At 40.1% G+C, this 22,973-nt stretch overlaps 1 protein-coding gene across 3 annotated transcripts in view; it reads right to left on the bottom strand.

The window, feature by feature from the left end:
* FAM117A (family with sequence similarity 117 member A) overlaps positions 1-22,973 on the bottom strand; it is a 50,781-nt gene that overhangs the window by 19,521 nt on the left and 8,287 nt on the right. For all 3 annotated transcript variants that reach the window (XM_069064396.1, XM_069064395.1, XM_069064397.1), the window contains exon 2: positions 2,234-2,403. In XM_069064396.1, the coding sequence (XP_068920497.1) occupies positions 2,234-2,403 (170 nt within the window). The remainder of the gene's footprint in view (positions 1-2,233; positions 2,404-22,973) is intronic.

The raw sequence follows: 22,973 nt of genomic DNA on the forward strand, positions 1-22,973 counted from the left end.
GGGAAACCAAGAAATTCCTGTGACTTGCTTTATTGCAATATATTCTTTATTGCTCTGGTCTGGAACCAAACCTGCAATATCTCTGAGACATGCATGTGATAAGTATTGATAATTTTAGTTGATAAACAACTCTTTGGGGAGGGTTATGCTATTAATTAAATTCAACTAACAATAAGTGCCTAATGTAAGCAGACCACTACGCTAGGCACAGGGGGAAGGAGAGAGACAAAGTTTAGAAAGACAAGATACTTGCCTTCATGTAGCTTACGTAAGAGCTGGTCATATATGGTGGAGAGGGAGTCTAGTCTAGCTGGACCACAGAGTATATGGAAGATAAATAGGATAAGGCTAGAAGGGAAAGGTGGTAGAAGACTAGTCCAGCAGGCCATATATTAAGGAAGGTGGCATAAAGCTAGTCCAGCTGGCTATATATTAAGAGGGTGGAATTATGTTCTGTAGAGGCTAAGGAACTTTTAAGAACTTTGAGGCTATGGATCATATCCATGAATAAAGAAGATAATTCTGGCAGCATGGGGAAAGACAGGGAGAAGGAGGGAGGAAAATGGAGGCAGGAAGATCCATTAGATGACTGTTTCAGGAGCCCAGGTGGGATGGACAGTAGGATTAGATAATAAAGGATATATTTAAGAGAGATAACAAACAAAGCCACAAGAAGGACTTAGTAACTAGTCTGAGAAAGGAGAGAGGAAAAAAAAGAAGAAAAAACAAGGCTTCAAACAAGAGACTAGATAAATGCTGTTTTCACAGACAGAAATAGAGGATTCAATAGGAGATTTTGTGGGAAGATTTGTTTTGATCATATTTAGTTTGACATGCTGACAGGACTGTCAGTTCTCTTGACATTTTGAGTATGGGTCTGGAGCTCAGGAGAGAGGTCAGTGCTAAAGATTAAGACTTGGGAGTCATTTACTTAGAAGCAATAGTTGGAATTTTTGCAAGTCAATGAGGTTGCCAAAGTGGGGATAAGAAGAAGAGGGATGACCTGGGGAACATTTCCCTTAAGGAGACAGGAAGATGAGAAAAAAGCAAATGGTCATGGGACTCCAAAGTTGACATGAATTGGAGGTCATCTAGTTCAACATGCTCATTTTGTAGATGAGAAAACTGAGGGCTAGAAAGGTTAAGTTTTGCCTGAGATCACATGAGTATCAAGTGGAAGATCTGGGGTTAGAACCTAGATCTTCTGACTCTAAATCCAATGTTCTTTTCCTTCTTGGTAAGAGAGGATGGTAGAGAACTTTGAAAGTGTAGCGTCATCCCCCAAAGAGAGGTACAGATGATGCTCTCTGGAGGGTATTTCTAGGTTTATTTTATTTAAAATTTTTTGGAGGACAATTGGGATTAAGTGACTTGCCCAAGGTCACATGGATAGTTTTTGTGTTAAATGTCTGAGGCTGGATTTGAACTCAGGTCCTCTTGACTCCAGGGCTGGTGCTCTATTCACTGCGTCACCTAGCCACCCCTATTTCTAGGTTTATTAATCAATAAGAGTATTACAGGATAATCATAATCAAAGTACTTGCCTTCTCAAGGATGGGGAGAGGAGGGAGAGAATTAAAAATTCAAAAGTTTAAAAAATGCTTGTTAACTTTTTTATATGTAATTGGGAAATGTTTAACAAAATAAATATGAAAAATATAGAATAGCAAGTGAAAGAAAACAACATTCCAATAAGTAGGGCCTTTGATGCTACAGATATAAAATCTATCACCTTCTCTACAACTAAAAGTCAATTTTCTATTATCCACATGTGTAAACTTTCAATCCCAGTCTGATTTCTCCCTTTTTCACACTCCCATGTCACTATACCCCTTTCAGTTGGGGCATATTCAAGGAACGCAATCTATTACTGCCCTAAGCATATCATTAGGAAGGTAAATTTACTTTTTAAATAATCATAACTAATTATAAAGGCAAAGCAAACTCAATTTGGGTATCCAAACAGGAATTATTCATAGCAAAATTTAAAATCCCAAGATGACTTTTATCCTCCACCATTTGGGTGAGTATTCAGAAAATGCAAATCATATTACTATTAATCTAGATAGGCAAAACATTATGTTTGAAAATTATCCCAGTACATATCTGTTATATGAGCCACTGCTCTTTACTATTAACATGGATGAATCATCTTATTGATCAAGTGCCCCTTAGTTGGATCACCCATTTGAGTCCCATACCTGCTGGGGAAAATGAGGGAAAGCTCCATTACCTGGGTGGCCTTGTCATTGGTGTAGCAGGTGAAGGTGCCATCAGCATCTTTTGGCCACTGGCCCAGTAGGTAAGAGCCAAGGATTGTGTCCAAGGAGAATGTGCGTCGGACTCGGGGTGGTCGGTGCCTACATACCGACTTTTCTGAGGCTACTGAACATGGGACACTGGCTGGAAGAGAGCACAGTCCACATACTGATGTCAGCATAGAGGAATCAAATGCAGTAACCACCCTCAGTCAGAGAGTTTCCCTAACTCTATATTGCTTTTTCTTCTACCGTGTTTCCCTGATAATAAGACACTGTCTTATTAATTTTTTTGGAAAGAAAAACACCAGAGGGCTTATTTTCAGGGGAGGGCTTATGTTGTCCTGCCTCAGCTCTCCTCCGGGTCACTGCTCTCAATGGCGCCAGCAAGCAAATCACTGGGGAAGAACAGGATGACGCGCTCACTGATGCAGATCTGATTGGATGCAGCTCGGAGCGCGGCGTGCGGTTCACGGGGTGGGGGGGACGGTGCATACAGAGGGTACCGTAATGTAGTGTGTAGCGCAGGGGATCACCTTCACTACAGTAGCAATCTCAATAGGGCTTATTTTCGGGGGAGGGCTTATTTTAGAGGAATCTTACACAGTAAGGGGAGGGCTTATTTTCGGGATAGGTCTTATTATCGGGGAAACACGGTATACTCATCTTGTTATTTTTACTATTTTGGATTAGCTGCTTTAAAAGTAAAGAGTGAAGAAGAGGAAATGAGAAAGAAACACTTGGAGCAAGGATAGGGATCCTTTTGTCATTAGCCATCATAGCATGACTTTTGTTCTTGGCTCTCATCTTCTTCCCTCTCTCTTTGGATGTGGGACTTCTGGCTTCTCTGGTTCTGACAGATAAACCCTCTTTGCCAGTCCCTTTCCAAAACCCTTTAATTTGTTGTCTTTCCCCATTAGGATATAAGGTCTTAGAGGAGAGAGGCTATATTACTTGCTTGCATTTGTAGTACAATGACTGGCACAGAATAAACATTTAATAAAAGTTCAATCTATCTAGACAAGGCCAAGTCATTCCAAGAAGACCACTTAATTATATGTGCAGTTTTACTATTATCATGTCAAATCTAGTTTGTTTAGATGAAAAAAAGTCTTCAGGTTCTCCCTCGACTTGTGTTTCTCTAAGAGAAGGGACTAGACCTCTCCTACCTTTTAGATCTCTCAATGTCTAGTACAAGGTCTTGAGTAGAGTAAGTAGTGAATCTATGTTACTGACAATTCATACTTCTCTCAGAATTCATTTCCAGGAAAGTAAGACAATCAAGATGAAAACAATAAGGCCTATGTCAACTATCTGGGGATGAAGAATACAAATTGGATAATACCCATGACTCTGATTTCTTTCTGCCCTTTCAGGCAGACATACAGAGCAGTGAAATTGAAGTAGAGGGTAGAGGATGAAACTAGTGGTAAATTTTTAATTTTCTAAATCATCTAAGTTTCAATTATCTAGGTTATCCCAATAGTCATCAATAATTGAATCTTAGCTATAACATATTCATAAAAAGTATATTTCTTCTAAAACAGAACAAAATGCTTTCACATTTACAAGCAATTTGATGTCCCACAATCCAAGGCAATATTTAATCCTAGATGGACTTCTACCTGCCATCCAGATTGGCAAACTGGCAGAGTAATAGATCTAATAACCAAAAAAAGAAATAGGCACCAAATCTATAATAATTAAAGCTAAGATAGAAACACCATAACAAGGCAGAAATCTTATGAAATATTTGTCCCCGCCCACCTCCATAAAACCTATGGGTATAGACAGCACAAGCCACTGCTTTTATTCAGCCAAGGAAAGTTGGTGCCACTGTTGGGAGTTGGTGGGGAAGGAGAAGGATGAGATAACAAACCAGCTAAAGGGGAAAGGAATCAAAGGAGTTTCCATGGCAGTGGAAAAGACCTAGGGTCAGCCCCTTCTCCCAACAGTCTACTCTGGGCAGGGGATTGTGGGGCAGTGTTTCTGAAATAGTAGAAGTGGTAGAAGACAAAGAGAGAGGAGGGAATCCACAGACGAGGTACTGAGAATTTAAAAAAAATAATTTTTTACAAATTAAAAATTAAATAAAAAAAAACAGGAAAAAAAAATCCCACAAGAGAATTCAAAGCAGATAAACCAATAGTAAGGCAGAAAGACAGTAAAAATTTAAAAAGAATTTAAGGCCATAAAACACTGAACAAGTATAGAGGAAAATGAACTAAAAATCCCTACTGAAAAAAGAATTTTGCAGACTCCCCAGAGTAAGAAACTCCAGAAAAGCAAAGAGTCAAAAAGTCATAACCAAAATAATATGTGTTGCAAAGCTGAATTTCATCATTAATGAAAAAAGGTGAACCTCCAATGAAAAGAGGGATTTCAGGCCTCCTTTGAGGCTTTCAAATTTATCACCCAATCTAGATGCTGGTAGCGTAGCAAACAGTCTCTCTTCTCCACAACTTCTACACTCTTACTAGGGGACTTCAGCATAAATTTTGATATTCCTCAAAACACCCTAACTTTCCATTTCCTCAGTCTACTCATTTCCCAAGACCTATTTTTTCTCTACTACTGTTCTGCTACTTACAGAAATGGTCACACCCTTGATTTTGCACCACATACAACATACACACAAGCATGTTCTACTTCTATGTTCATGAATTCCTAAATTCCTTTATCCAATCATAATCTTTTATCATTTCATCTCTCCCTATGGTTTTCAATTCCTAAGCCTACCTTTTCTTCCTTATCATGACCTCCAAATCCTTCATTCCTCAGTACCTTCCCAAGTCATCATCCCTGCTCTTGGCTATATTCTCAGTACTTCCCAGTCTGGACCCCCTGGTGGTGAACCTGTTCACTCTACATTATCCTCTGCTCTTGAATCCCTTGCTTCCTTGTCCTATTGCCAACCATACACCTTGCTAAACCCCAAATCTGTATTATCCCACCATCTGCTTTCTTTGCTCCTACTCTCATGTTCTTGAACAAAGCTGGAGAAAGTCGCAAAACCATGAATAGGTCCGCTAAAAATTTATGCTATCTAATATCACCAAGGTAATCATCCTATATCTCCTTAATTGACTGTCTAGCCCACTCACAAACAGCAGCTGTTCCAAACCTTATTCTCTTTCCTCAAGTCTTCTTTGGCAACCCCTTCCAGCTGACAACCTTCACCGAAAAAAGTGAAGGTAATTCACCAAAAACCCTTATTTCTCCCCTTCTCATCATATGGCATATTGAAAGCATTAACCAGTATCTCCTCCTTTACTCCAGTCTCTAACGAATAGGTGGTCCTTTGCAAAGGTCAACCTTTGCAACATATAAAGATAATCATCTCAACTCTGTCTAATCTTCAATTGCTCCCAATCTTAATGCTTCCTTCTCTACTGACTACAAACATGCCAATGTTTCCCCCATCCTTTAAAAGCCCCTCGCTTATGCTACCATTGCTGCTAGCTATTATCCTATATCTCTCCTCCTCTCTCATTTGAACATCTAAAAAAAAACCCTACTACACTGAGCACCTGTACTTCCCATCCTCATACTCTCCTTCTAAATCTTCTGTAATCTGACTTCTAATTTCATCATTCACTATCAAATGCCCTCTCCAAAATTACCAATATTTTTTTTTTTGAGGGGGGAAGTCAGGGCAATTGGTGTTAAGTGACTTGCCCAAGGTCACATGGCTAGTAAGCCAATGATATCTTAATTGCCAAATCTAATGGCCTTTCATCAGTTCTCATCCTTGACTTCTCTGCAGCTTCGGACACTATCAATAGACACATATATATTCTCTCCTCCCTGGATTTTCACAACACTGCTCCCTCCTAAGTTCTCTTACTAGTCTGAATAGCCCTTGGTCTCATTTGCTGGATTTCCATCCATCTCATTCCCACTAACTGTGGACGTCCAAGGCTTTGCCCTTTACCCTCTTTTATCTTTATAGTCTCTCCCTTGCTGATCTCATTGCTCCCATGGAATCAATTATCAACTCCATGCAAATCCCAGATCTATGTCCAACCCTAGTCTCTTTTCTGAATTCCATCTAGTCCTGCCTATGGGGCATTTCAAACTGGGATGTCCTATCGATATCTCAAATGGAACAAGTCCAAAACAGAATTCACTGTCTTTCCCTAAAAAACCTACCCCTGTTAAGAACTTATCTACTACTGTCAAGTCACTTCTCTATTACTGTCTAATCACTAAGGGTTGTCACTGCTGAGTTACAATGCTCATTTGAGTTGTAAAGCTCAACTTTTTTACTTGTCCATGTTCTAATGTCTCCACTGACACCCACCACCATCATTCAGACCCTCATCATCTTGTTTCAACTACTGCAGTTGTCTTGTAAGTGGTTTCCTTGCCTCAAGTTTCTTCCCCATTCCAATCTTTCCTCATGACTTCCTAAATGATTTTCCTAAAATACAGGTCTAAAGGTCACCAACATTCCCCATCCCCACAACTCCCTTCCCACACCCTGGCAACCAATAAATTCCAATGGTTCCCTATTACCTCTAGTATAAAATATAAATGGTATTTAAAGCTCTTCACAACCTGGCTTCTTTCTACCTTTCCAAAACCACACTGGTATATGTGCTGTTCCTCACACATGACACTCTCTCACCATGCCTTTGCATTGGCTGTTCCCCTAATAACTTCCACCTCTTAGAATCTCTGCCTTCCTTTAATACTCAGATCAAATGCAGGAGTCATAGTCCCCCCAAATCCAGTAGCTAAATGCTACTTCTCATGAAGGACATGGGAAAAAAGGATATACAGCCTATGAATCAGAGAATATAGTCTAATAGACTTAGACATGACAGAAAAGGAGGATTCTAAACTTATTTAAAAAATACCACAAGAGAATGCTACTTAAGCTAAATGGTTAGGGGCAGAGACAGGGAATGGAAAGATTTTTAACCATAGGCTTATCTGGGTGGGAAAGAAATGTTAGATAATTAAATACCTACATAAAGAGGAAGAAAGAGAAATGAACAATTTAAGTAAATCTAAGGAACTTGGCAAATTTGTGGGGACAGACTAGCACCAAAGTGGTCTACTAATAGCAAAAACTGTGGGGTAAAAGTACAGACTATAAAAAAGAAGGGTATAAACAAATCAATATAAAATAAATAGAGGAAAATACAAACTTAACATCTTAAATGTAAATGGATTAAATAATCCAATACAATGAAAGAGAGGGGCAGAAATGATATGAAAACAAAATCTAACAATTTGCTGCAAATAAGAAACACATGAAAATAAACATGCACAGAATAAGGAGAGGTTACAAAAAAAATGTACTAGGCAGAAGGTAATTCCAAAAAACGAGAAGTTATAATCATCTTGTTGCTGAACAAAGGAAGACAAAACTTCACAATGTCAAGGGAGAAAAGGAAAAATCATTATGCAATACAAATTCATTTTTAAAATTAGTCTAATGAATTTAGGAAAGCAAATCAAAATGTACTTATTCTAAAGGTAATACTTTTAAAATTAGTGGCTGCTTAGTTTTATCAGAACCAATGGTCTCGTCCCTTGGTAAAGATAATTTAAGACTTGATTATATTAATTTTTGCTTACTTTCCCTATCAAATACGAAGAGGTAGGAATTACTCCCACTATTTTATAGGCAGAGGATGTAATTAGCTTGCCCTAAGTCACAAAGCGTATCGGCGAAAAAGCATTTCCATCTCCCAGGACCTAGGTTTTATATCCTCCACACTGCCTCCTTGTATTACTTTCATTTTGAGTATAGGAGCAAAGGGTAGATCTGACTCTTTTAGGAGTTTTCACCTCCCAGAGCAGATTAACAAAATATTGTCACCTCATTCTCCTAAAATCATACAAATCCACAGATAAGGCACAAGCTCTGAAAGGCAAATTTATGTAAACTACATGTCAAGGAGCAAAAAAGGCAGGCAAAAGAGCAAGACATACAAGATAGGGCAGGGGAGAGATCTGGCTGTCACAATTCTTAAGTCTATTTCACCACAATCTGGAAGGAAGAAGTTCTCAAAGAGAGAAAGGGGAGCTGCTTTGACCAACCCCTTGGGCTATGCTTTGTTGTTCGATCTTTCAATTGTGTCTGACTCTTTGTGATCCTACAGACCACACATAGCACAGCAGGTCCTTCTATCCTCCAGACTTGAAGTCTGTCCAAGTTCATGTTCATTGTTTCCAAGATACTATCTATCCATCTCATCCTCTGCTGTCCTCTTTTTTTTTTACCTTCATTTTCTCAACATCAGGGTCTTTTCCAATGAGTCTTGTCTTCTCATTATGTGGCCAAAGTAAGTATTCACATTGCAGTATTTGACCTTCCAGTGGACAGCCTGAATTAATTTCTCTAAAGTATTTACTAATTTGATCTCTTTGCTGTCCAAGGGACTAGGATGTTTCGTCTATCTGCATTTTGTACCAGTCACACATCACTTCTGATTCTATACCACCCTTTCCAATAACATGCACTGGAAACTTAACTCTCTGTAATAGCTAATTTTCCATTCACTACACTCATGAAAGATGAGGAGTACTTACAAGTCTAGAATATGTGAAGATACAAGTACTTCCTGGTCCTTCTCTAGTGCTCTCACTAGTAATTGACTGGCATCTTTTCCCCTTCCCTGGCTCTTGCTGTTATAGAGAGCAACACTAACAGTTAAAAGGCAGAGAACAAGGAAAGAAATTAGGATATTCCCCACTTAGAATCGCTGGCCTCTCTGGTTCTAGTAGCCACTGAAGCACAGACAGAATTGTCTGAAATCACATAGAGAAAGAATTCTGACCTGAGCAATCAGGCCTAAATTCTGATAGCAATACGTATTATTACTATTATTATTATTAAAAGGGAACCAGGACAACCTTTAGTTAAAAAAGGCACCCATTGGGGCGGCTAGGTGGCACAGTGCATAGAGCACCGGCCCTGGAGTCAGGAGGACCTGAGTTCAAATCCAGCCTCAGATGTTTGACACACTTAGTAGCCATGTGACTTTGGGCAAGTCACTAATCCTCAACTGCCCTCAAAAAAAAAAAAAAAAAAAAAAAAAAAAAGGTACCTGTAGCTAGCTACAGAGCTACACCTAAAAGTGCTCAGCCAACTAGATCTTGGACCCAGTTAATTAACCTGAATGGGCACAATATAAGCCTGGGGGGGTCAGGTGATCCCTGTTTCTATCCCCCATGGATTTGTCAGACTTCCCAAGGAAGATCTGGACAGAGTTGGGTGTTAGACACTACCCAGCAGAGTTTCTGGTCTTAGGAAGAGGAAGAAAAGCCACAAGAGGAAGTCACCACAGCTGTCTGTGGTTAAGAGGGCTACTAGATTCATTTAGGGAAGGGATTGGGTACCTTCTTTCAGATTTGGGATGGGGGAGGAGGAAGAGTACAATCAACATGTAGGGAAAGAAGCATGCACCACCAGAAATGAGATCATGGAACCATAAAGCCCAAGAGCAGAGTTTTAGGCTAGGATAGCCAGGACAGGCTGCAGGGGCTGAGGCTGGGCCACTGAATAAGGGTGGAGTGTCCTGTTTACAGCACCCTGCTGGTGTTATCAGCCCATCGCAGGCACCAGCCTCTGAGGCCCTACCACCTGGCTGAGAACCCTGGCAAAAGGCCAGGCCACTTCACCCTTTAGCTGAGCAGTGGTGGGGGCTTTCAGTTTGAGCAATGGTAAAGAAAAAGGCACCAGAGATAAGAGGCCTCAGGTGCTATCTTCTAGCACCACTTGGCTCTGTCTCCCAACTGCTCCCCCTTGTACAGCTTCCTTGCTGGGGCAAAGAATAGGTCAAGTGTCTCGCTGTCTTGGAGAGGTACTGTAAGGAAGGGAATACAAATGAACAGTGACTCACATAGAAAGACATAGATAGGGCAAAGCCTGCAGATGTATAGAAGGCCAACACCTTGCCCCATCCTGAGATAATGAAGACACTGAGGTCAGCTTCAGTCAAAGAAAGGTGAACCTCCAAACCAATCAAGCAAGCCCAAGTGGTAAGGCAGGTCTGAAAGGGGGCTCAGGGCAACTTCCCTCTCTCTGTCACAAGTTACTGCCACCCAACTTTTGGGGGCAAATACCTTCTCAGGAGCCCCACCTCTTCTCCCCCCACTGGTTTCCTCCTAAAAATTCAATCAAGGCCCACATAGCCCTAGCTTTTACCCTTTATGATTAATTCTCCCTCTTCTCTCACCCATTCCTGCCCCAGAGAGAAAGGGGAGAACAAGGGACATGAACAATGTTGGGAAGGGAAGAGTAAGTACAGAAAACACAGGAAGAGAACTCCATGGCTGCTGTTTTCAGCTAGACTAGTGATCACTGATGGAGGATGGAGACTAAAGCAGGAGTGGAAAAATAGCCCCAGCCAACTTAATTTGGGCTAGAACAACTAAATTTTTTTTACATCATCTTCATTTATGAATATATCCCCCCATTCTTGTAACTAAAAAAGACAGGGAAAAAACCCAAGCAGTCCAGCAAATATAACACATTAACTGAAGTTGACAATATATGCTATGTAATATACTTCTATTTCCATACCTTTGCAAAGAAGGATGATAGGTGCATATTCTTGTTTCTTCTCCAGTACTAAGTATTAGTGTTAAGTTTTGGAGTTTGGGGTTGGTCTTTTGGAGGCATGGTTTTGATTTCTTTTTTTTTTTGGTTCTTTCCATTTATAAAGTGATATATTTTTTCTTTTTTCCTGGAGTGCCCACTTTACTCAATTCAAATAAGTCTCTCCATGCTTCTCTGAATTCCTCTGGTTCATTGTTTCTTATGGCAAATGTGGAAATCAAACTAGGTGACCTATGAGATCCATTCCAACTCTAAATCTGTAAGATTTGTGATCTTACATACAACAACAAATTTAGCTTGGAAAATAAAAAGGTGAATTTCACTTATTGTATTTACTGTCCTCAAAGCTCAGTGAGGGAGAACAGGTTCAGAAAAGGGAATAAGGTTATTCTCCAGCGTACAGCACTCCCAAAAACTCTGCTACAGGCAAGAGTGAGCATCTAAGAAAGGGCAGGATGGAAAGTAGAATGGTCAGACACCCTAGAACAGTGGTTCTTGCTGTCTGTGAACATGTTTTTTCTTTTTTTTTAATCCTATGCATTTTATATATAAAAAACCACATTATTTTGAAACCATAGGTTTTACCAGACAGCCAGAGGCTAATCCATGTCACACAAAAAAGGTAAAGAAACTTTATTCCATAGAGACTTGCAAATAGGTTCTTAATAATTATCTGCAGAATGAAAAATTCAAATACAAATTACTCTTGTACACTGTTTTGTTTTAAATCCCTGCTCACATCAACCAATGATACTTTTTCAAATATTCTTCCTGTGCCCCTTTGCACTTAGCTCAGGTCAGAATACAAATATTAGTCTACAAAAATTACAAAGTGGGTCTCCTTTTGTCTCCCCCACCAATCCTGACAGCACCTTTAAAATCAAATGGGAAAATTATGTTTAAAATGTCCATACCTTTTCACCCAAAGATCACACTGCTAGGTATATACCTTAAGGACATCAAAGAAAAAAAAAGCATGCATATATACATATGTATAGACACTCGTGCACATACAAATACATATGTATGCACATATACACACACATAGCAGCACCATTTATAATAGCAAAAAAATGGAAAGAAAGTAGGAGTTCATTGATTGGAAAATGGCTAAGTAATATAATTGCATCATAAAAAATATGACAAATCTGAAGAATTCTGAGAAACATGGGGAAGACTTGTATGAATTCATCATGCAAAACAAAGTAAGCATAACCAATAAAAAAAATCTATACAATGAATACAACTATATAAAGGAAACAAGCAAGAAGAAAATGAAACTAAATGCAGGTGCATTTATAATGACCAAGCTTGGCACTGGAGATGAGCTGAGAAAACATAGATGCCTCTCCCTTAGTGGGGGCAGGCAATGTTGCGTATTTTGTCAGATCTGGTTGGGGTGTAGGTTGGTTTAGTTCAACTGTTTTTTCCTTTTTTAATCTTTGTTATAAGTGAACAAAGGTAAGGTGGGGGAAAGATACATTTGGAAATCAATGTGATATAGTGAGATATAAAACAAAAGGCGTTAATTTAAAAATAGAAATCAAAATCAAAGAAGAAGATAAAGGAAAAGCCAAAAAGATCTTTCCTCCTCTAGCCCCACTGATTTCTCCTAGGCCTTGGGCACTTGGCCCAGACACCTATTTTCAGAGTCACAGCTTTGTTGGAAGACCAAAGCAAAAAGGAGGGGATCTCTGTTTTCCCAGCTCCCTGCCTTTCCTCACACTGTCCTGTCCACCTGGAATGCCTGTTCGTCTCCCCTCCTTCCCATGTGTAGCAATAGAAATTCTACCCATCCTTCGAGATCCAGCTCAAATACTCCCTAAAGATCCCTAAAGAAGCCTTCCTTCCCTGATCCCTAGGCAGAATTGATCTCATCTTTCTCAGGTTTCTTACAGCACTTCACCTGCTTTACAAGCTTTTACTCCACACTATGATCACTGCAAGTATTAGATTGCTTTATTTATTGTCTTTGTATCTTTAATGCCTGGGAGTAGTAGGTACTTAGTACTTATTGACTGATTATCCTGTACAACCTGGATAAGGCACTTAGTATCTCTGAGCTTCAGTCTCTTCATTTATTAAATAAGAGAACTGGACTCAATTAGCAGTTTTCAAAGTGTGATCTGGGGACCTTTGGGGTCTCCAAGATCCTTTCAAGAAGTCCACAAGGTCAAAATTATTTTCATCATAATACTAAGATGTTTTCATTTGCAAAATGGCAAATATTGGTAGATATAGCCCATATAAACAAAAGCTCTTTGGGGGGGGCGGGGTCCTCAGTAATTTTAAGAGTGTAAAAGGGTCCTGAGATCAAAAAGTTTTGAGAATAATTGGATTAGATAATCTCTAATTCATGACTACATAATTACTTTCCTGGTTGAAACCCTATGATCTAATAATAGTTATTGGTACTGTGTGGCACAGTAGGATGGCTTTATTTATCTCTGTTATCTCCAATGCCAAGCATGGCCCCTTACATAGAGTAGAAGCTTAATAAATGTACCATCCTGGCTGTCTAGAAAGGTATGTGCCTTTCTAAAACTTTTGCAGGATTAAGGGGAAAAAGCAGCTAGAACATCAGGGAAAGAAGCTCAAAGAGGGTTGGGAGGAGGAGGGTATGGTGAGGGCAGTTATAGCTCTTTTGGAGAACATCTTTTCCCCAAGAAACCTGTAGCTGGCAGCTGTGATGGAGATGCAGGAGCAAGGGCATACCAGGGGGTGGGGTTTGCTAAGTTTCAGACTGCAGGGTCCTAACTAGGAATTCTAGCATCTGGGACACAATTAGTGTGGGAGGAAAGGGAGCATCATTCCTCAGAGTTACCTTTGTTCCCTTCAGGAGAAGGAAGATTCGCTCTGGAAGAGATATTCTAACCAAAAAAAATGTAATGGAGAAGGTAAGGGGACAAGAGAGAGGACAGGTCTGTCCACAGACATCTCTTCCTTTTCCCCTGACACTTGCTGAAGCTATTCCCCCTCCTTCATATCTCACATGCTCTGCAACTCAGTGAAGTTAAGTACCCTGAGATACAAGGTACGGGAACAATGGTCTTCAGAAGTATACCTCAAAAATGTTGGTGCCTGGAATAAAGCTCCTGTTGCCCTGCCCTAGTTTGGCTATGGCAAACAGTAATTTGGAAGAGAGCAAGGAGTGATGCCTAGGGATTTGCAGCAAGCAAAGAACAATACCACCAGCAACTCTGTCTTTTGTTCTGTTTTATACAAATGCTGGGATAAACAAAACAGTGGGGGTTTCAGAGTCCTCATGGTCCAACTTGGGAGGGGGGTGGCATGAGAGTTGTGGAGGAAGTGTACTCTAGGGAAGTTGTGTTTAAACTAGTCTCCAATTTGAACATCTACTCTTAAATACGCCTTGGAAACAATACAAGGGGTCCTTGTGTTTCAGATGAAAATACTAAGAGAGGTTTCAGATGTTTTCTTCAGCAACCAATAGTTATAGGGAGAAAATAGTCAGAAAAGGGAGACAATTCACTTTACCAAGAAGAGTTATAAATAGAGAAAGAAAACTCACATTTGTTGTATGTTCACATATAAAACTTTTCTGAAGGGCTTGAACTCATTACTAACACCATGTTTATAGCTCAGGATAGGGGAGTCAAATGAAAGAATTCCTAGCTTCACAGTTTGCAGGCAGCTGGAAAGGGCGCCCAAGGAGAGACCCATCTGGAAAAGTCATTGTGGGAAATCACTCAATATGAGGAACACCAGAGCATTTCAATCCTGCAGGGAGGACAGCATCAACCCCAAAGACAATATGCATATTGAAACCGACATTTGCTCAATTCTCAAGAAGTTGCAGCTAGAAGAAAATGAAGTGGTGTGAACTTTTCACCTTTAATCTAAATTCTCTACTGCATTTCAACATCCTCTCTCTGTGTCTGTCTCTTTCTCCTTCCTTCCCTCTAGCTGTGTGTGTGTGTGTGTGTGTCCCTGAGTGAAGTATGTTTTCCTTTGGAGACTGCTGGACCTTTGCACTGACTGCCACAAATAGAATAACAGAATGCTTTTCTAATATTCTACCGAGTAGGTATTTGAAAATAAGGGATTTAGGATGGTCTATGGACCCAGAGAGCTCAATGTCACAAATATTCTAGCACTGGCATTATGTGTCACTACCTGCTTCCTATCAAAGACATCAAAAATAAGTTTAAGTTGACTTGAGTCAACAAGTGGAGTGAAAATAGGACCAGTGAAGGGAGATGATCATACTACCATCTTAGATTTCTGTTTTGTAAGTTAAAGCATTATCCCACAAATTTTCATCTATCTTCACATAGTAGAGAGAAAAGAGACTGTTATGGGAAGTAGGGCAATCTATGAAGTGGAAAGAGCATTTAATTTAGATTCATAGGAACTGGGTTTGAATCTTGATTCTAACATTTACTGTGTGACCGCAGGCAAGTCACTTGATTTATTTGGGTCACAGTTTCCTCATATAAAAAGAGAGAACTAGGCTACATGGTCCCTGGTTCCATTTAGCTCTAAACAATCCATGAGTTATAGACATGGCTCAGGGAGAAGTAGGTTCTGAGAGATCATACAATAGCTGAGATTCAGGTTTCCTTCTTCTAAATTAGTCTTTTTTGAAGAAGTCCTTGTCCTCTATAGCCTCCCTTGAGAAAAAAGAGGTATAAACCACATCCTGGAGACCAGATGGAAAATGCCCAGGTCTCAAAGAATTCTAAACTACTCAGGTATGTCTCGGGGGAGAAGACACTAAAATCAGGCTATAGGGCTTCCTTTTCTGATCCAGAAGAATGTGGAATAAAGGGAAAGAAAACAAATGTTCCTATAGGATTGTAGTCAACCCAACCATATGTGAATTATTGGCTTTGTGGCCCAGTCTTGTGTACCCTTGTGTCTCTCCCTCCACTCCCAAAGGAAACTTCTTGGCTGCAGCAAATTTAATATATATGCTTAGATAATGCAAACATGCACTATTAATAAAATAAAACAGAATTGGGAAAAAATTTTTGGTAGTAATGCCACTGCTTTCCCTCTACTCTTAAAAAAAGTCACAATACAAACCCAACAGAAACTATTTTTAGATTATGCATCATATGGTATTGTTCATACCACTGCCCACTCTCATTAATGTGGATAATGTATAATTGCATTTCAGAAGGCACATGTTCAAACCACTTCCCAGCTAGGATCTTTGAATATTTCTACCTTCAAAAGCTCTTGCTAACTTAGAGTAAGTACAAGGTAAACTCATAGATTGAGACACAGAAGGTAAGCTATGTAATACAACCTCTTCATTTTACAGATGGTCCAGAAAACCAAAATGATTTGGCGAAGGTCATACAAGAAGTATGGTAGAGCTGGAATCTAGACTGGGGTCTCGATAAATTCAACATTTTTTACTGTTGGATTATTATTATTATTTTTTAAAGCAATCGGGGTTAAGTAACTTGCTCAAGGTTACATGGCCAGTTATTTCTGGGTGTGGTGCTAAGTATCTGAGCCCCAATTTGAACCCCAGGTCATCCTGATAGTGGAGCCAGTGCTCTTACTCGCTGAGCCACCTGGCTGCCCCATTTACTGTTGGATTATGATCTCTAATGGGGAAAATGGAGAATGAGAGATGGAAGAACAAAATAAGAGTGAGTGAAGCTTCTCCTAGGTAGTCTTGAACACACAAAGAAGCAACAGCCCATGTGTGGGTTAGATAGTAACAGAATTTAAATGGAAAGGATGGTGATACAAATTAAGACAAGGATTCTTATTTCCTATTTACCCTTACCCCAAGGACAGTAACAAAATACTAAGTCCAAGGGAGGGTATGACTGTAGACAGAACTTTTAAGTGGTTATTATAGTTAAATGGACCTGCTATGCTCTGAATTAGTTCATCTCTTAAAGGGGATGTGGAGAGATTGATCAGAGAACAGGGTCAAAAACGCACAAAATAGTAAATCACTCCCATGGGGAAAAGCTAAAAGAGTTGTGCTGGTTAACTGGGAAAAGGGAAGACCTTTCAAAAATGTAATCTTAATGCTGTTTTCTCAGGATCTGAAAAAAAGATTTTTTGTTGTTTGGTATTTTGCGGTGGCTGCTCTGCCACTTACTCTTATAGGACTAAGCAAATGGGTTTCAATTAAAGCAGGAAAGACCTGAGTTGTCTCTGAGAACTGTTTGACCATAAAGATTTCATATTAGAATGTGGGAGATTCAGACCCTACAAGAGAAATGGACAACTATGTATCTTAGATGTTTCACATCCACCTGACTGAACTGCCTCCTTTCTTTTATTCTTTCTAACTCTATAGTTCTAAGATGGTACTTAAAACTGAAGAGAGGTGGTGGATAAAAAAATTCAAATTCAAAACACTAAGCAGCTTCTCCTTTGGGAAACTAGGGCTCAAAAAGAGGTATTATTTGAGGAAGGATTTAAAAAGATGAAAAAACACCACATAAGGTCACAGGGAGAATTTGCCTACTGGGGTGTATCAGACAGCTGTGCCACAGTCTCTCCAATAGTGCCCTCCCCCACCCCCCCAACAGGTGAGAAGCATAAATAGAGCTCAATTTACCTGTGGCTCACCACAAGCAGGGATCAGCAAGGGTCATGTCACATGATCAGAAAGTCCTGGTCAGGCTAGGATTAAATACTGTATAGACACCATAGCCCCAAGTACAATGTTTTATTCCCCTGCAACACCTCAGCAGTCCTGTGACTGTCAAAACCCCAGGCTCTGAACAAGAACTCTGATTCATTTACCCAGGGGCAAGGTATGGGGAGGGGAGAGAAGCTTGGCTCATAGTCATGTACCCACACAACTTCCTCTGTCCCCCCTCAGGGCATGCATATAACTTATTCTTCCTATATACATACTCTATCTTCTGCCCTTCCCCAGCTTCATTTTCTTAGCTACACTTTGAAGGGACTAAAGTGCAACATCACCAGGGTACCTCCTCATTCTAACTCTGTATGAGTTTAGACAGCTTCATTTCCTTTAAGGCCCTGCTTAAGCTCTCCCTTCCTCTCAAGGAAGTCATCATCTCTGATCACCAACCACCTTTTGGTGCTTTTATTTCCTCACTTTTATACTGTTAAAGTAAACTTGTCTCAGTTTCTGTACCCTGTTCTCCATTCAACTGGGAGTTTCTTAAGGATGCTATACATTACACCTTTACCTACATAGCTCCTAGAAGATGGGGCTATTCAGAGGAGGTGGCCAACCAACAAAGTTGATCAAATCAGCACTCATCTTGCTCTATTTCATAGTTTCTATGTCCCATTCTACATCCTTGGGTTTCCATTCCCTTGTCCCCAATATTGTGGAACTGACCCAGCACAAGCTCAAAGTAACTACAAAGTCTCATACTCTGCTTCAGTCATGCAAAATCCCCAAATTTTAATTGATACAAACATATAGAAGAACAAAAGCCATTCCTCAATACCTAAGCAGTCAGAGGATCTGAATGGTCAGTTTTCAGGGGAAGAAATACAAACAGTTAACAGGAATCATTAATGAATGCTCCAGATCACTATAAGGAAAATACAAATTAAAACAACTCCAAGGTTCCAACTCGGAACTCCAACAAAAAGGGTAAATGTTGGAGGGGCTATGGAAAGAAAGGCAAATCTGGTCCAACCATTCTGGAAAATACTAAAGAAGTATACTAAAGTCACTGTAGAAACCCTTTGACCTAGCAGTTTCATTACTAGTCTACACCCCAAGGAGGTCAAAGACAAAGGGAAAGTTTAAAGTTTTATAGCAGCACTTTCCGTAGCAAAAAAGAACTGGAAGGAAAATAGGTGCCCATGTTTGGGGAACGGACAGACAAATTAGTATAAGTATAATGGATTATTATTGATTATGCCTTAAGAGATGTTGAAAACAAAAGATTCATAGAAACTTGGAAAGACATATGAACTGCTGCAGAAACAAGCAGAATCAGAATGACTTACATGAAGACCATAATAATTGTAAGAAAAGCAATACTGAAAGACTTAAGACCTCAATCAATGCACTGACCAATTGTGACATCAGAGGACTGATGGGGAAGCATTTCTCCCACCTCTCTACTGAGAGGTGGTGGAGCATAGGTATAAGGTGAAATATGCATTCCCAACATGGCCAATGATTGATTTGTTTCTCTTGACTGTATTTATTTGTTACAATGGAGGGTCCTATGGGGGTGAGGAGAGTCAATGGTAAGTTACAGGAATAAAAAAAAGAAAAGAACACTAATGAAACTTTTATAACTTGCAAGTTTTTCTAGGCAATATCCCAGGGTAGCTCCCATCCTGAATTCCTAGTTTTGCCAGTTATTCTGATATCTTGAGGGTGGCTCAAAGGTCATGTGGTCCCTCCAGGTTAACTCCAGTCCAAGAAACAGTCCTGATCAGCCCCTCAGGAAAGAGATTTTTCTTACAGTCTGTGCTCCAGATCATCAATGGTATCTGAGCAGATGCTAGTCATTTTGTCCTTCAACACCTATATCCAGAGGAAAGGGAGGAGACAAAGCAGAGCATGGCACCTCAGCATTAGTAGAACACATTTTCCACCATTTCTTGCTTCATAAGACAAGCTATGGACCTGCCCTTCCTTAAATTAGAAGCCACAGCTAAGACTTCACCATCTTTCACACACCTGGTAAAGAAAAAATTTGTGCTCCTGAGAACAGGGAATTAATCTGATTCAGGGAAATCATTTGACATGTCAAGTTTCTAAGACCTCCCACCCTTCCCCCACTGCCAGTCTCCAGGGCCAAGTCTCTGAGAGCCACTTGAGGGCAACCACTCAGTTCACATGGCATACTTCAAGCAGAGCCGTTTACACAGCTGCTCCAACACAAGCTTTCAAGCTGCAATCAACAGGGGCCCAGAGGGAATTGGGGTACTGGGTACCCTTTCACGGTTTTGTCACTTCCAAGAAGGATCTGAGAAAAGAATGAAGCAGTAATAACCTTTAACTTAAAAAAATAAAACAAAAAAGTGTACCACCTCCATGGGTCAATGCAAATTGTATTCATGTTAAAAACTAAATGTTTGTAGCTTTCCTTGGTGTGGTCAATGGGAAAATACACAAAAGACTAAAGGGACTGGAATCTACCTTCATCCAGGATAAGCTATGACAGGATTTCCTAAAGAAAAGATGCACAAAGCTGGAACTTTGAAGGATAACTATTGTGAACATATGAAAAAGTGGGGCAGGGAGGGAGAAGGGGAAAATAATGAAATTGCTACTTTTTCGAGCAAACAGCATGTGTAGGCCAAGCATGTTTGAGAAGTACAATATGGTGCCTGACATGCAGCTTTGGGGACCAGATTGCAACGGCAATGCCCCTGTGTGCAGATGTCTAGCAATGGCTACCAGAAAAGAAATCTATTGTCTTGCATCCTGTGACTAAGGTAGAGTTCTCACTAAAATGTGCTAGTCTTTCTATATGGACTCTCTTGACCTACTATATGCAGGCTATATTAGCTTACATTTATAAAGCATTTTCTTATTACAAGGTACATTATGCAAACTAACTTATTTGATCCTTCCAACCCCCTGAAGTAGGTAGGATAAATATTATTAGCCCTGTTTTACAAATTAGGAAACTAAGGCTGAGAGAGGTTGTACCTTGCCCACACACCCACTAAGTGGTAGTGCCAGAACCTGAACTCGGGTTTCCTACTCATCTAAATATCTTCCCAGGATACCACAGTGTCCTTTTGGTCACAGTTATTTTTCTAGTAGTGAGAAAAGGGCTGTGCTACCCATAATCCCTTACTTATCTGGTTTCCCTTATGTCCAAAGAAATACATTTGCAAAACAGTTGGCTGGGGCAGTTTGCAGCCAGAGGATGGAGTTTCTCTCTGTATAAACCTGAGTCACCCAGCGACAGCAGGATCAGACCTACATACTTGGCTTCATTAACAGCATGTTCTTGACCAAATGATCTCCCAGGGACTTCTATGAGCACTACACCTGCAATAACTATTTCTCAGATCTCATAATAATAAAATGCAAAGTGGTATTATTTAATAGTTTCCACACAAAGGTCTCTGTTGTGAACTTACAGAAAGACATGGATGAGAGTTTATGGGCCTGCATGAATGCGCTGTGATCTACATTTCTACAAGGCACAACCACAGAGCTTAAATCACAGAGTAACGGCCACAAAAGATCATTTAAACTTTATCTTCCACATTAAGAAATCTACAATGCATCTCTAGAGAGAAAACAGGACAGTACAGAATGATTCTTGGAATGGAAAGCCAATAAGGAAACTGGCTTCCCAAGAAGATACCTAGACATCCTGACAGTATTCCCTGAACTTCAGCTGACTGCTACAAATCTCCCCATGACTGAGCTGTTTTCAAGGCTAGACCAAAAAGGTTTAAATATATAGTATACACCAAATTCAGTGCCTGGATCTGAGGCAAACTCTGTCCATGTCAGTCTGTTGTCAAGGAGCAAAGACAAGGGTGGAAGGTGGCTTGCCAGGCTGAGACCCAACAGATCTGGGTTCCAGTCTTAGCCCCGCCCTCTTTTGCTTAAGTGAACTCAGATGAGACACAATGTCTTTGTTTCTGGGTTGTTTTTTCAGTTGCCCCATCTGTTAAATGGAGAGATTTAAGAGCTATTGTGATAATACATATTGACAAACTCCCATAAGAATGAACTTCATGGGCCCTTAAATTTGTTTTGTTGTAATATCATTTGATTATAATTAATCACAGAAATCACCTTCCCAGTTTATTAGATTTGAAGATGAATCAAAGCAGAAATTCAGTCTTCCTGAAGTGAGTTAGCAAGCGAAAAAGAAGCATTCTATAATACAGAATAGCAAAAATTGCCCTGCATGCATATCTCACATATCTCGCACCCATTTCTCCTCTCCTCCTCCCCATCCCTCAGTACATGAGTGGACTCTGCTCTGTTCTGCTGGGAGTTTGGACACATAGTATGGATGGAACGCTTAAGGGTGAAAGATGGGTACGAAACTGATGGGCCACAACTACCTGATTGTCAGCAAGGTTTTCTTCTCCCTATCAACAAACACATCAAGAATACCATCAGGTCCCTTGGTTAAAGAAACGTTCATCTATAGAGAGAGATTAGAGAAAGTATTTGTTATATGGGCTTGCTCACTTTTTGGAATTTTGTATCAAGTGTCTGAGGCCACATTTGAACTCTGGTCCTCCTGACTCCAGGGCTGGTGCTCTATTCACTGTGCCACCTAGTTGCCCCCTAAATTTTTTATTCTTGATTATAACGGTTAGTTCTTTGGGTGGATAAAGGGGAAGGGACATTTTGGAAAATTAAGGTGATATAAAAACAAAAGATACCAATAAAAAACTTTAAATCACAGATCCTTGAGGAACTGAAATAAGTAACAAAAACAAATCACTGCTTCCATGGGCCATAGAAATGGTTTTATTATATGGAACTTTCTTTGTAACCTTTTCATCTTTTTATCTTCCACAGCACCCAACACAACCTTTGAACATATAGGTGTTTAATAGCTGTGTGACTTCAACAAGTGTAAAAATAAATGCTGAATAAAGTGGCTACACAAATATGATTGAAGAATTATTCTATATTCATCCTACATTGGCAGTAGGAGCTGTCTACATTAGAGTACCTATCATGGGAAGACCAGATAACCTCTGTAAAATAAATCAGGCAAATACATATGTGAAATTTCCTAGGGGCTCAAGTCACTGCTCCCCACTCCACCCCTCCTAGGCAAATGCCTCAATGATCTTGAGTTATTTGTAGCCCAATAACCCAACCCTATCTCTGTAACCTAAAACTAGGTGTTGTCTGTGAGTGGGGGAGAGAAAATGTAGTGTTAGAGTAGATAATGTCTGTCTGACCAGCTTACCACAAGGATATATGGAGGGGAAGTTGGGGGTGGGGGAGGCAATACTGGGCCCTGCTGAGGCAAGGAGATTCTAGATGGTTGGTTTATGGAGTTTTTCTGTAGAAGCAGCTGTTTCAGGTACATTGAACTACAAAATTATGGTTGTAGTGAGAAAAGTTCCAGGTGCTACCCTCTACATCCCAGACACATACACACCAATTTCTAAACCCAGACCATGTGCTATTTTGAGATCACTCAGGCTGCTTCCCCTTCCACTCCCCAAATACTAAACATCTCCCACCCCTA

Source organism: Petaurus breviceps, unplaced genomic scaffold (assembly GCF_028583685.1).
Source record: "Petaurus breviceps papuanus isolate PSGF00001 unplaced genomic scaffold, PetGlider_PUasm1.0 90630, whole genome shotgun sequence".
Lineage (NCBI taxonomy): Eukaryota > Metazoa > Chordata > Mammalia > Diprotodontia > Petauridae > Petaurus > Petaurus breviceps.